At 45.7% G+C, this 15,772-nt stretch overlaps 1 protein-coding gene across 1 annotated transcript in view; it reads left to right on the top strand.

Annotated features, from left to right (window-relative positions):
- Positions 1-202: 202 nt before the first annotated feature.
- LOC146812383 (uncharacterized) overlaps positions 203-15,772 on the top strand; it is a 65,462-nt gene continuing 49,892 nt past the window's right edge. The window contains exons 1-2 of the mRNA XM_085614595.1: positions 203-343; positions 1,429-1,642. Of these exons, the coding sequence (XP_085470721.1) occupies positions 224-343; positions 1,429-1,642 (334 nt within the window). The 5' untranslated portion in view covers positions 203-223. The remainder of the gene's footprint in view (positions 344-1,428; positions 1,643-15,772) is intronic.

Consider the following 15,772-nt stretch of genomic DNA (forward strand, 5'->3'; position numbering starts at 1 on the left):
ATATACGTGTATATTTGAATTTGTGGATGTTTAGTCCACTACTCCAAATCACTCTTGCTAATGATGTCTGGAACACAACTGGATCTCTCATATTTACCTTCTCTATTTGCTGTTGCCTCAATTCTCTCCTTAATCGCTCTTTAAGCTCACCTAAGTTCAGTAAAAAATCCACCATGCTCCTTTTGCTTTTTCCACAGGTGTTTGCTCCTGTGTAATTATAGTGATGCTTAGTTTGTCCAAGACTGAATCACCTGGAATCCAAAGTGCAGAATGTGGAATGCCTGCTGTTCTGCACTGCCCAATTGCCCATGGAGCTCGCTACCTGCGCATTACATGGTACAAGGTACTAATACCAATCCTCAGTTAAAACCCTTAAGAGGATCAATGATACTACTAAAGCTGTTGCCAGAATGTGGTATGAAAAGGATAGCTGCAAGTGAGTAATTGGGTAGCAAGGTTTTCTGTTTAGAAAAGATTTGCAAAGGACCTAATTTCAGGCCGAGATATAATGTCTATAGGTGGAAATGCACCCTATTAAGATTCTCATTATTTAATGAAAGGGGAGTATATTGATCAATACTCAGTGGCCACAGACAAACAAAAATAAACCTTGAAATTTAAAGTTGTTTGTTGGTAGTACAATATATTGAGTTTTTAATTTTGTGATACCCAAATATCGTATCAAAAATATCGTCTATACCTAAATATTGCGTCACAGAATATTTTGGTCAAGAACATAATTTTTTGACACATACATTCTAAGTGCCTTATATCATATATAAATAATATATCATTGAGAAGGAATAATACAGTGAATTATCATTTTATTTTTAAATGTGTTAACTAATGACATATGAGATGTAATTGGCCAAATATCATTTAAAGATATAGTGTAAAGTTATTCATAGCATTGATAAAGCTCTGTCATTGCACAAAACACTTGATGGCAGGTCACCCTTCTGTGACAATTATCCAATAAAGTGAAAAAGATAAGTGGAATTCAGAGTGTAAGTCCTTGTAAATGCATTATAGAGGTTTATTGAAAATGAGGTCAAACCTAGAAGCACCCACACTTACTATAGAAGAAGGGTAAGTGCTTAAGAAGAAACCCTAAAGTGTGAGCAGAAGTAACTACCAAGTGAGACTCCCAGTTTTCCATCGAGGTTTGAAATGGCGCAGAATAAACTGCTAGAGGGGATTTTGCATTGGCAGAGTCTGGGCTCAAAAGCTACAGGTCATCTGACCAGATCTCAACACACACCTCTGAAACAAAATGCCAGACCTACAGTTCCAAAAGATCTTCACCCAACCAAACCCCTAGGGCAAAATCCCACATAGACATTCCACACTATCTCTACGATAGAGTTTGTGATAAGCTGCTCTTCTTTGTACCATACTCACAGGACATGTTTCTCTCCTCCCCTGCAGGTGCTCAATGGCAGCGACCTAAATGTACTCATCAGTAGTTATGGAATTAAAGATCCACGGAAAGCAAATATAGATGGCAAATTTGAGATGAATGATAACGAGTCACTCATTATTCATGAGATTCAGGTAGAAGATGCTGGGATGTATCGCTGCTCGCTGCGTGCTCCATTGGGAGAGAAGAACTTGGAGCTAGAATACAAACTAATTATTCCAGGTGAGGATATTAAGTACTGACTATCAGCATAAGAAATGTTCTGCCTTGAGATCCAAAGTGAGGTCAGACTAATGAAGAGAAGGGGGTAATCATGTACTAGATCAATGTAAGGTTCCATCCACTCAATCTGCCAAGTGCTCTTTTACCTATCCAAAGGGAAGTTTTTGACTGTCATACAAACTAGGTGATGAGCACCTTTATTTAAAAAAAAGAAAAAAATAATAACTGTATGATTCGGAAATTGTTTTTTGGATACTGCAGGAGTTTGTTTGTGGTGTTGGTACACACAACATATCCCTTGGTCAGATCATTATGGCACTCCTTTCACAAAGCATTCCCCACCAACCCCACACCCATATAAGCAACTCACCTGAGCGTGGTAGCAACTCTCCACCAATTTGGTAGCTCTGCACTTGTCTGACTGCTACCCATTTCCCCCAACTTCACTTCAGTCCTTGGTGGTCCAACCTCATAGTCACTGTTGTGGACAAGTTAAGTGCTGTACAGAAAACCAAATTCTCTTTTTTTTAAAACACTAATATTACTACATCTTTCCAAATATTCAACAAGGAAGTGATATGGTTTGTATTGAATTTGCCACTTACAGGTTAAGTAGGAATGTGAGTTCATGTCCAAGATATCCTTTGGGTAAAATATACTCTAGAGAGAAAGTCAAGCTGTGAAATCAGCACTGCCTTTGACAATGGTTGACCACAGTGGAGGGTGACTGTAGGACTGGTGTGTGGAGGGTGTGCAGCCTTAGATTGTTATCTTTAAAGAATAGTGACTTGTGAATTAGTAAATCAGTGGCCTATGAGCTTGGGGAGTTGCTTGCTACAGAGCAGCAATGTGGATTGCTTCAATTGGTAATGTGGGGATGAAAGTAGCATTGAACATTGCTGTCGAGCTAAACCATATGGTTCATGCCTTATATTGCATAGTATCAGTTTCACCTTCACTACCTCGCACAAGGACAGCCCCATTGCTAATGCCTCTATCCAAACCCCATCTCTTTTTGGTGACCCTTTAAGAGACAAAATAGTCAAGCCAATGTCACATTCATATCGAGCACTAAGGCAAGACTCAGAAATTGTCCACTCTTAAGAGAAGTTTTCGACATGCCTGTACAGTGTGTTGGCTGAAGCTTCATCATGTCAGAGGCAGGCTGTTGTATCGAAGATGTCACTTATGCATCCATGCCCCTACAGGAACCCTGAAATGTTTTAGCCAGGCAGTGGACAGCCTGGAAGGCAGACAGCGATGGCAGGTCTCCAACATATTGCATGATGTATGGAATGTTAAAGTTCAACCTCATGTTGATAACACTGCACCATGAATTCCTGGTTGGGGTGCAGTTCATCCATATATAGTGCTTGAGCAAGATGGTGGTCACTATATTGGAAGCTGTGCATACTTCCCAATCCAAGGTGTGGTAGAGTTTCTTCTTATGAGATCAGCTCCTCTTCAGGTATATAAAAGGCAGCATTAGCATGGGCAAGACACAATGCAGTACATTAGTGCCTCTATTTTTCATGGCGCTCTTCATCCATTCGTTTAACATTTTGTCCCTGATTTTTTCTCAGCAAATGTTATCTTTCATTCAGAAAAGCATGCTATTTTTCTTGAATATTTTCCTACACAGATTTGGACCAACTTCTTACGGATTAACTGGCTCTGGACCTGCAATCCCTGCTTGGCTCTCGTTCTCAACCCTGATGTCAGGGGGAGTTTGGTGCCTTGTCAATACCCAGCAACAAAAACAATATCTTCAATCAAAATCTACACAGGTTTCCAATTAGTTGTGTTCTCCCTGTGGGGTTTTAGGTCTAGCTGTGTTCCTTTAAAGTAGACACCTATCAATTTTCTTAGATCGTTTTCTGAGCAGAGTGGCACCATGGCTACTGGGAGGAGTCACCCTTTTCTCAGACAGTCTCCACAAGCACTCAACAGCCCCACACTGTGAACAGTCCTTGACAACCATGTTTTCTGGATCAGCTGGGCTTCTAACACACCTAAACAATACTTGAGGTTCTCCACACAACGATAACTGGTTCTTAAACCCTAGCTTCCATCATACTTTGCAAATAACTTTTCAGCTTCTTTGTACACAAAAATAGCCAAGATAATACTAGCACATCACCCATTTCACGTCCTAGATCTCCATGACATCTACCCAATAGCTTCACTACACCCCCCTTAGAAAGTGTATGACTCCTCCAATCCTTTTGAGAAAACTAACTTACACAACCTCTGGCCACCCAATTATCCACTGAGCACCAAGACTATTAAAGGAGCTTGCACCTCTCTTTTCCAACTGAACCTCCTCCAGTCTACTCTCACCTCAGGATACTTTCCTGTCAGCATTTCAACAAGCAGTTGCCACACTATCTCTGAAAACTCACTCCTTTAAAACCTCTGTCTCCTCAAAATACTAAAGACCAATCTCCAGCCTCCCCTTCTTATCAAAACCTCTGTAACGAGCTTCTTCACCCCAGAGAGGCACTGAGTCAGTGGTCAGTTCATCTCAAAAGGACATGCAAATGCTTACAAACCGAAGTGATCTTGACATCTCCAGCATGTTAGTTATTTAGGCAACGCTTAGCCCATTAACCACCACATTCCGTCTTTTAATAGCTACCATCACTGCCAATGCCCTAATGTCGATCACCTCCTTTATCTCTGACTGATGCCATATCATCACTAATCCAAATTTTTAATAAACATTTCAGAACCCTACTTGCAGTGTTGCCCAGGACTCCTCCTCTTCTATTCACTATATTTTCAACATCTGTCTAACCCCCCTTCTACTAAGCCACCCTGCTCTGCTTGTTCTGCTTTACATTCCATTCTTATCTTGACCACTTCCAGATCCTGGTCAGGATGGACAAAAACCAGAACACTTTGTCCGTTAAAGTCAGAAACCCAACAATGATTGCTTGAGGATTCGCTGAAGCTACTTGGTGTTGCCAACAATTTTTACTCTCTTTTATGCACTTCTTCAGCTTTCCACCCTTGCCCCACGCCCATAGCTTCAGTCAAAGCATTGGCAACTCTCTTAACGGTAGCTTCACTTTGGCACATTAAATTGCACAGCTTTCCAGCTCCTGAGTATTTCACCTGCAATTAAATAATGCCTTCTTCATTTTGATGCATAGAATGACTGTTGTAAATTGTCAATATAATCGAACCTTGAATACAGCAAATTAATTTGCCCCAGTTGCACTCCTGTTCTCATTTGTGGGTTCTAGTGAGATCAGAAGGCTAGAGTTGACTTGATATTGAGCCTGAACAGAGACAACCACATTCTGCTTATGTGTGTCTCAACATTTCAAGTAAACTTTCACAAGCTAATTTAGTACAGTTGTACTTTCCAGACTTGATACCAACATGAGCAACTGCAAAGCTGCCAATCATCACCTAACCTGCAGACAATGCAACAATGAAGCTTGCATTGGATGACTGGCTCCATCTGATGTGTTGTTATGAGCGTTTGTAAAGCACATGTATAACTTTAGTGTAGCCACTCAGCTCTCTCCGCAGTGTGGAGGCTGTCCTTCCACCCAATTTTGTACTTTCTCATTGACCAGACTCAGGGGAGTCAATTACCTTTCTGCCTGATCTGTGATTATTCTATGTAGTGCTTGGTGGTGGTTCCAGAGAGATTAGTATGTGGTCCTTCTGTATTGGGTATGCGTGAGGAAGTCAAAATGCATTGTCATTTCTGCCATTTTCCATGGATGAATGGTTGTCTGTTCCCCAACTGGTTATGTCTTGTTGTCTGGTGGCCAAATTATGTGCTTCTGGTGCTAAGTTTTATCAGAATTGGTGCAGGTAGGCTGTCTTATGTGTCCTGTTGTGAGTGTTGGGTTCTGGTGTGCTTGTTGTATTGTTGAGAAGCATTCCGCAGCCTGCTGAATGGCCGTGGTGCAGTATTGTGTAAGTCAGGGAACCTTCTAATGTTTTTGTGGCATCAGTGAGTGTGCTTGTGTGTGTGAACTGAGTTACAATGTTGGAGATAAATATTTTACCCACTGTATCGTTTTGGTCTTCTGTTCTTTTCTAAACCCTGTCTGAAATGATCTGAAGCCTGTGAAAATGATGGTTCTTTTAAAGAAGCAGAATGTACCTTTGAGGGATATCGATGAGCTTGTGAATGTTTTTGGAGCTGGATTGCGAAGCTTCAATGCCATGAGGCTGAGAGAAGGTGAATGCTATACATTCTTTTGGAGCAGGGAATCCACTGTAAGTTTCCACATTACTTAGCCTCGGCTCTGATTATCAGTGGGTCGGTTAATTCTGACCCACGCATAAATCTATATGTACATATGGGATGGAATTATGAGTGTGAAGGTATTTAACGCATCCAATAATTATTGGATATGTTTTTTTTTTAAGTTTAAAGAAAGATTTATTAAAATCATAAAGGGTCTACATTAATTGAAATACATATGAATACAACATTAGGGAATACAAAAATAAGAAGCCTGATCAATTAAAAAATAAATAAATAAATAAATAAGAGGGGTGGGGGAGAAGGACTGAAATACACATGGAACCACACTGCATAATGTCCAATTGCAAGAACCAAGAAAAACGTATAACTATGTAATCAACCAATAACAATAGAATAAGGAAAAACATTACAGATAGGAAGGGAATCAAGGGGGTTTAAGAACTTATTGAATTGCAGGCGAAAATATAGGAAATCCTTTGGCAGAGTTATCTAAAAACTGAGTAATTGGTGACCACAATTGTTGCCGTTCCAAAACCAGAGACAAAGGATGCACATATGCAATATCTAATCTATGATTATAACAGACTGCATACCACCATGCTTTTGACGATAACTGCATAGAATCTTTCCAATGCTTTGTGATTAATTGAAAAGCAACTGCAAATAAAAGGTCTATTATGTGCACAATAAATGAAACATTAGCCCACACACCTGATACACGTCCTAGGAAATGTTTTAAAATAGAGTAGGGTATATTTAAACGAAATATGGAATTAATCTGATCCCAAACTTGATGCCAGAAAGTGAAGACATAGGAACAAGTAAAAAGTACATGTTTAAGGTCAGCCTGTTGTGCAGAGCACGTCCAACATGTATCTGGAGTATCGGAATAAATTCTATGAAGAAGAACGGGTGTTGTAAAATGCCTATTATAAACAAAACAATTGGTTTGCTTGTATTGGCTGCATGGGAGAATTTTCTAATCTTGATCCAAATCTGTTTCCACTTAGAGACAGGTATGGCAACTTGAAGTCAATCAACAAAAAAAAAAGAGAGAAAGGGATTTTTTGGGGGGAATACTCCCAGTCCCCTGTTAGTATTACAATTAATCACAAAAGGGAGTTATGCCAAGTAAATGTCAGCAAGGAATACGGAAGACGAAGAAGAGGAATAGAGAAAAGGAAAAATTACTCCTTTTTAAAAAGAACCCTCACTCACCAACCTAGTTAGTGACATGCTTCATCATCGGGTTCCCACCCGAGCAGCCGAATGCCACTCGGGTGTGCTTTGATGCCTGATTACAGCGGAGCTGGTTGATGTTTAGTGAGAACAGTGCAAGTGGGTGAAGAGGGAAAGTGAATAAAAATGTCTTTATTCCTCCCTAGGATTTATTTAATGGAGCAATAAGACAAGGTTAAAAGCAGAGTTGGACGTCTATGTACGTTTAAATTGACCTATGGCATCCAGGTAGTGAAAATATGTGAAAAAAATGTAAGGAATAAAGATATTTTTATTCACTTTCTCTATTCACTCACTTGCACTGTTCTCACCAAACATCAACCCGCTCCGCTGTAATCAGGCATCGAAGCACACCCGAGTGACATTCAGCTGCTCGGGTGGGAACCCGATGATGAAGCATGTCACCAACTAGGTTGGTGAGTGAGGGTTCTTTTTAAAAAGGAATCATTTTTCCTTTTCTCTATTCCTCTTCTTCGTCTTCCGTATTCCTTACTGACATTTGCTTGGGATAACTCCCTTTTGTGATTAATTATGGTAACTTGAAGGTCAGCTTGCCAAGCACGTTTGATTGGGGATTTATGACGATCACTAATGTTGGAGGAGGGAATATATGGAAGAGACCTTTGGATTTGTAAGCAGAAGATTGGTCAAATTGATGGAAGACGATGGGGATATTCTCAAGAACGTGTGATAACTACCGCAAAAGTAGCTTAACGAACCCCTTCACATCGCAGTCTATCGCGGGAAAATAACTCTGTGTTAACTTGGTATTCACAAGCCGGCGGTATAATGCTATAGGCTCACGAGAACGTGTCAAATGTCCACGATAAAGTCAACTCGACGCAGCAAAAATGTGAAACACAAACGCAAAAAAAGCTGCGATGACGCCAATCGCGATACAAAAATCAGCGACAGGCCTGCAATTCCCAAGCGTCATGCGGGAAAATGCACTATAAAAGCAACAAAACACCACACCAAAATAAAAAAAAAAACTGCGTAGCACCATGCGTGCCCCCAGACCGAGTGCAGAGGGCAACGCGAACCCCACAAGCCCCACAGACCACCAGCAAGGAACAACTGTGTCGGGGAAGGCCAAGGAGAAGAGGGAGAGGAAGACGGGGTGCAGTCCACAGGAAAACCAGATCAGCGTCACAGAGGTGACAGAACACTACCATCAACTGAACGTCAATATGACAAACATGAATTCAGTCGGAGTGTTGAGGAGGTCTATGGAGGAGGACAAGAGACGCTGGCATGATGTGAAAAGCCAAACCAAGCACAAACCTGCTGCCAACAGGAAGGTAGCAGCGACGACTGGAGGTGGGAGTCGTGCACCACAGGATGAGCAGGAGCAAATGGAGGCCACAGTGTGGAGACGGTGCAAGGAGTTGGGAGTACGGACACAACTCAATAGGACCCGACACAACATCAACAGGGTGAGTAACAACCAGGGACTGGGGGAACGGGGGGGTGACGGGCACAATGGCACACATGAACAACGACGTGTAGCACACCGCACACCCACAATGACCCTGGATCATGTCCCTCGTCCCCTTGGCACACTGCAGCACACACACATAGCAATCACAGCACATCCCACGACAATGTGGTACAAAGTGCAACACCAAAACTGCAGAATAGAGGACACAACTGGGTCCGCCCATGCGCAGAAACAGGTCAATCAGATCTAACATAGCAGGAAACTGTGAGATTGAAATGTACGTGTACAAACTCACATCCGTCATGTAGTCCACATGTCCACTGTCCCGCCACAAATTGCAGCACCACCATAACAGTAACAATGTACATTGTCATACAGTCTGCATGTAAACAAGAACAATGCGGAAACATACATGTCAACACAATGGCAACATGCATCTCCCCTTCACATTGCAGAGGGACAAACAACACCTCCAGCAGAGCAGACCAGACAACTTATCAGTGATGCTGGAGACGACCACCACACCTCCGACACCGACTCCCTACAACAGCTCATGGACATCTTAGGCAACCCACCCCCAGGAGCAGGGCTGTCAAGCTACATAGAGGAGACCCCAGCCCCTGCACAGACCACACAGCAGGAAGCACCCGCCACCACGGATGGCTCCCAACACTCCACCGAGGCACACATCGCATTCCAATGCCAGGTGTCAGAATGTCAAAAGGAGGTGGCCGAACAGGTGTGGGTGGGGTAAGAGCTCATGGAAGCTGAACTGGACCACATACGTGGGTGTCTAAGTCCCATCAGGGACCACCTACACCCCATAAAGGAGACCCACACTGCGACAGAGACACATGCATTTGCACATGTCCTGTAATAAACCATGCCCAGAGCCCCGGAATTACCTTTCACACACCCATGCCGGACCTCGGTACGACGGCCCAGTCCACTCCCCTTACGTATAGAGTGGGTGACGACAAAGCTACACGTCCAAAGTCCTACCAATTTGCCAGCACGGACATGGTTGCGTCCACTGTACACAGCACAATGTAATGTTGTAGGGCTCGGGGCCCTCATGCATACATCATGACCACACGGACACACGCAGATAGTTTGTGGGACTGGCTATGGAAACGTGCGTCCGGACCCTTTATTGGCAGGGTCACATGTTCAGTGACGCCTGTGCTGGATGTGTGTGGGGTGAGTGTAAGCCAGCCCGCAAGGAGTGGTTGGTGCTGGCAACAACTACAACAGTGAACACCATCAAAACGGAAACAGAAAACACCAGCATTAAAGAGACAACTGCGGAGCATCATGGTGGTAGCTGGAGCAAGTTCAGAGGTCACCCAATGAGCAAACAGAAGTGTCCATGAGCCGTGGTGCACTGAGTCAGTGGCACCTGTAGTGCTTAGCAGGGTATCAGGCAGATGATAGCATCCACGACAGGTGTGAGCAACTCTGATTGTCTGGCCGTAAGACACTTTCGACTCCGGCAGTTGGCGTTTGGAGGTGGTCCTGGTGGGGGTGGCGTGTGCCTCCTGCAGTGATGCGACGTCCGGGCCGGTCAGGACTCAATTTGACATGTGAGCCCTGGTGGACAGCAGTTGAGGCCGGAGGCAGCGGACAGCGCAGGGCCACAGACACATGGCGTCGATGACCCAAGGCCATCGTCTCATGGACATCCAATATCTCAGCAGACAGGGTCCCTGACTTGAGCTGCACAGAGTTAGTGGCCCCGGATGCACTGCGGCAGGCACAGGCACCCCGCCACGGGACGGTGATTTGCGTTGAAGTGAGATAGGGCCACGTGAGCTGAGCGGGTCCTCATCGATGTCCGAGGTGAATGTGGCAGAGGGTTGCGGGGGACAGTGGAAGGTGTCCTCCAGGGCATGATGCAGAGGGTAGAATCCGTCCGGAAGCTGCAAATGGAGGAGTGGAATGCTTCTGCCTCGTTTTTGCCACCAAGTCATTATCACCGACAAGATGATGACGACACCCCCCAGTCCATAGACTCAGTCGCCACCAAAGTACAACCAGAAAGTGTCCATGGATGTCGGGGAACAGACTTAGTGGCACCGGAGCTGAAAGGGGATGCAGTCTGCGATGAGGCCTGTACTATGATGTAAAATCTGCCATTAATGAATCAAGATTGAGTTCTGAAAAGGGGACCTACTCGGCCGCAGTGTAGGACCGAGGCAGCGGTCAGCGCAGGACAACTGCTGTTCAGCGAGCTCCTCCTGGAACTCTAACACACGATGTTGACATGGCATGTGGGGGTGACTTGTGGTTGACGGGGGTAGGAGCACCGGAGCTGAGCGGGTGTTCAGTCCGTGATGAAGCCGTGTCCTGCCTGGAACGGACTGGATTGGATTGGCGTGAGGCCAGCTGGACCACAGTGTAAGCCGAAGGCGCAGTCATCAAGGGCCCACAGACATGGGGTGCAGTCCGCAGGAAAACCAGATCAGCGCCACGGAGGTGGCAGAACACTACCATCAACTGAACGTCAATATGACAAACGTGAATGCAGTCGGAGTGTCAAGGAGGTCTATGGAGGAGGACAAGAGGCGCTGGCATGATGTGAAAAGCCAAACCAAGCACAAACCCGCTGCCAACAGGAAGGCAGCAACGGCGACTGGAGGTGGGAGTCATGCATCACAGGATGAGCAGGAGCAAGGAGTTGGGAGTACGGACATAGCTCAATAGGACCCGACACAACATCAACAGGGTGAGTAACGACCAGGGACTGGGGACACGGGGGTGATGGGCACAATGGCACACATGCACAACGACGTGTAGCACACCGCACACCCACAATGACCCTGGATCATGTCCCTCATCCCCTTGGCACACTGCAGCACACACACATAGCAATCACAGCACATCCCACGACAATGTGGTACAAAGTGCAACACCAACACTGCAGAATAGAGGACACAACTGGGACCGCCCATGCGCAGAAACAGGCCAATCACATCTAACATAGCAGGAAACTGTGAGATTGAAATGTACGTGTACAAACACACATCCGTCATGTAGTCCACATGTCCACTGTCCCGCCTCAAATTGCAGCACCACCCAAACAGTAACAATGTACATTGTCATACAAACTGCATGTAAACAAGAACAATGCAGAAACATACATGTCAACACAATGTCAACAGAGTTCAGAGGTCACCCAATGAGCAAACAGAAGTGTCCATGAGCCGTGGTGCACTGAGTCAGTGGCACCTGTAGTGCTGAGCAGGGTATCAGGCAGATGATAGCATCCACGACAGGTGTGAGCAACTCTGATTGTCTGGCCGTAAGACACTTTCGACTCCGGCAGTTGGCGTTTGGAGGTGGTCCTGGCGGGGGTGGCGTGTGCCTCCTGCAGTGATGCGACGTCCGGGCCGGTCAGGACTCGATTTGACATGTGAGCCCTGGTGGACCGCAGTTGAGGCCGGAGGCAGCGGACAGCGCAGGGCCACAGACACATGGCGTCGATGACCCAAGGCCATCGTCTCAGAGGCCATCCAATATCTCAGCAGACAGGGTCCCTGACTTGAGCTGCACAGAGTTAGTGGCCCCGGATGCACTGCGGCCGGCACAGGCACACCGCCACAGGACGGTGACTTGCATTGAAGTGAGATAGGGCCACGTGAGCTGAGCGGGCCCTCATCGATGTTCGAGGTGAATGTGGCAGAGGGTTGCGGGGGACAGTGGAAGGTGTCCTCCAGGGCATGATGCAGAGGGTAGAATCCGTCCAGAAGCTGCAAATGGAGGAGTGGAATGCTACTGCCTCGTTTTTGCCACCAAGTCAGTATCACCGACAAGATGATGATGACACCCTCCAGTCCATATACTCAGTCGCCACCAAAGTACAACCAGAAAGTGTCAATGGCTGTCGGGGAACAGACTTAGTGGCACCGGAGCTGAAAGGGGAGGCAGTCTGCGATGAGGCTGAAGGAGCAGGTAGTGCAAAAGTGTGCATACCTCCTCTATTCTTGCATGAAAATACTAATTATAGAATCTATTAACTATAATATTATTAAACGAGTGTTGCATGTATACTAATCAACATTATTAAAACTTAAACTACACATGGGATTTGCTATTTGCATGGCTAAATAACTCTAATAACTAAAATCTGTACGCATATTAATGAATAGTATATGTGGTAATAGAATATTGCATGATATATGTTGCTTTGTGATGTTGCATCATCGAGGAGGATCGAAAAAGGTGAATATAATGGCTTTAAATGTCGCTAGATAAATACAAGCACATAGAGGGATTAGTAAGGGGTCAACATTAGAATCACCATTTCTATGTATTAATTATTCTTTTGTGTTTGTTTAACTTAAGTTGACATCTGGGCCTAATTCAATATGGCCGCTGACATCGCTCGCAGAAGTGGCCACTGTCTCGTGAGGCGCGGAGTGAACTGCGCATGTGCGAAAAGTATCGTGAACCTCTTAGCGACCTTTGCTCATCATGTTCCCGGTCAAGGATGTGAATTTGGTGGTCAGCCAAGATAGGGGAACAATCAACCGTACAGTACACCGGAACAAGCCGACACTTTAGCTGACAAGTGACCTCACCCCTCGAACTGTACTGAGAATCTGGGAATAAGAATCGGACGATCCCAACAAGCCAATCACAACTTTCCTAAGCCTAAAAATGTATCTTTTTTAACCTGATATTATTATAAAAAGGGTAGTAGAATAGAGAGGGATATATTTGATGGAGTTTGTGACGCCTTTCCTGATGGTCCAGATGCTGCCCAACCATTTGATGACTGCAAACTTTTTCCAAATCCACGGACTATGATAGATGCTTGCACGTTTTCTGGTCCTTTGATAAAATTGGGGACTGTAACGCGCTGAGCGGAGGACTTTGAACTTTGAGCCTTGGCCTGCTTAGTCGGACAATTTACGGCAAATTTGGTTATGCAGAGCCAATGAATTAGAGGACTCCAAAATAGCAAGTTAGGTAAATATGATGTTCTGTGATTTATTCAAAATTGATCTAAAATTCTAAACTTTTGACGAAACAAATGATAATATAGATTATCATGAAAATTTAGATAAACAAATATTGATTAACAAGAAATATGAGTTTGTGGTTTTTCATTAAGGGAAATAAGGATTCTGAGTCTTAAATGTGTTTTAGCTGGTTCTAAATCACCATCGACCAATCCAACTAATTGGTCCGTCGACCAAGTGGGTGGAGTCCCTTGATGTTTTCGGATTAGGGATCTATAGGCAACGGATGTTAATGTATATTTTGTAAAATAAGTTTTCTCTCCCTATAGGTTATAAGGTGTTCCCCCCACATGTCCAGCGCTTGAATTACTCATCCCTCCTGTGTGTGTAGACTCGTGAATGGTGACGTGTGTGAGTTGGTGTTATGGGCCCCTCCAATTAATGTGTGTATGAATGAGTGTGCGTGACGACGGGTCTGCCACGCAGGGAGGATATCGGTATATGTTGTTCCCCATTTCTCAGTCTTGCGCTGGATCAAGGCCTGTAGTATGATATAAAATCTGCCATTAATGAATCAAGATTGAGTTCTAAAAGTGGGACCTACTCGGCTGCAGTGTAGGCCCGAGGCAGCGGTCAGCGCTGGACAACCGCTGTTCAGCAAGCACCTCCTGGAACTCTAACACACAACGTTGAAATGGCATATGGGGTCACTTGTGGTTGACGGGGGTAGGACCATATAGCTGAGCGGGTGTTCAGTCCGCGATGATGCCGTGTCCTGCCTGGAATGGACTGGATTGGATTGGCGTGAGGCCTGCTGGACCGCAGTGTAAGCCGAAGGCGTAGTCATCAAGGGCCCACAGACACGTGTGGTTGGGATGCTATGCACAGACTTGGTGTCACCACATCGAAGGGAGTATAGTGATTTAAACTCTGCATTAATGTGTGTACTCGGACATGGTATAATCAAGACTCAGTCCCAAATGTGTGACCTACTCGACCGCAGTGTAGGCCGGATGCCGCGGTCAGCAGTGGCCCACAGCCACGTGTCGTAGGCTAGCGATGCACAGAGTTAGTGACACCAGGGCAGTTGTTGGTAGTGTTCGATCACCTCTGTAACGATGGTCCTTTTTTCCTCCTGACTGAAAGGGGTGAAACTCTTACACCTCTCCTTGCGTGCAATGATATGTATTCTGCCTTTGAAAAATCAAGACTCAGTTCAAAATGTGTGACCTACTCGAGCGCAGTGTGGCTCGAGGGCAGTAGTCTGCGTGGGCCCACAGACATGTGTGTTGGAATGCTATACACAGACTTGTTGTCACCACATCAAAAGAAGTATAGTGACATAAAAGCAGCCAAAATTAATGTTCTCCATAGTGTAATCAAGACTCAGTTCCAAATGTGTGACCCACTAGTCCGATGTGTATGCCGGTGGAGTACGTCAACAAGAAAGGAGTACTGCAGGCCTGTGTCGCAGAGGCCGTGATGGTCTGAGGAGGCTGCCAGGGTCGCGGCACTCGGGCTTGGAGCTTGCACCAGCACGTGGTGGGCCCTCTTCAACACACACCGGTGTCGGCAGGTGTGCATTGAGGCCTGAGTGCGCAGGTCCGGGTAGGACTGGTTCGGGGACCAACGGCCCGGGGTGCAGCAGGCGCACAGGATCACAAGGAACACCACTCACGGCGATGGCGTGCGCCTCATGGCAGGGTGAGGGGCGCTGCCCTGGCAGAGATGTTGGACATTCCGGAAGAGAACCACGCCCAGAGCTACGTGCTTTTTATTCACACCCCTACGCTGGCCTGGCGTATGCCGGGCCATCCCACTCTGCTCACGCTCACAGGGGGGGACGTAACAAGCTACATTTCCTGGATCTTCCCCACTGACTGGGGTGACATGGTTGCGTCCACTGCCCACTACACTCCAAACAACAGCGGTGTATGTCGACATGGATATGTGTGTGGTCTGCATACTGCAGTCTGTCCACCACATCCACGTCACACTTGGCATTGTGTACATTCTCATTCATCGGTCACTTGCCTCCTGCGCACATGCCTGGTCCCCACCTCTTCCCACAATCTGCTATTGTGTGGCTGAGGTGCCATGCCGTTGATGGCTTAGGTGCATGGCTGGTCCAGGTTGTCACAGTAAGTTGTGCTGTTGTGTCTGGTGGGTGGGCATGTTGTTTGGCATGTTTTATGTGAGTTTGTGACATGTGCATTCCCAGAGTTGTGAGTTGCATGATTGTGGAGTTGAGG

Source organism: Triturus cristatus, chromosome 7, assembly GCF_964204655.1.
Source record: "Triturus cristatus chromosome 7, aTriCri1.1, whole genome shotgun sequence".
Classification (NCBI taxonomy): Eukaryota; Metazoa; Chordata; class Amphibia; order Caudata; family Salamandridae; genus Triturus; species Triturus cristatus.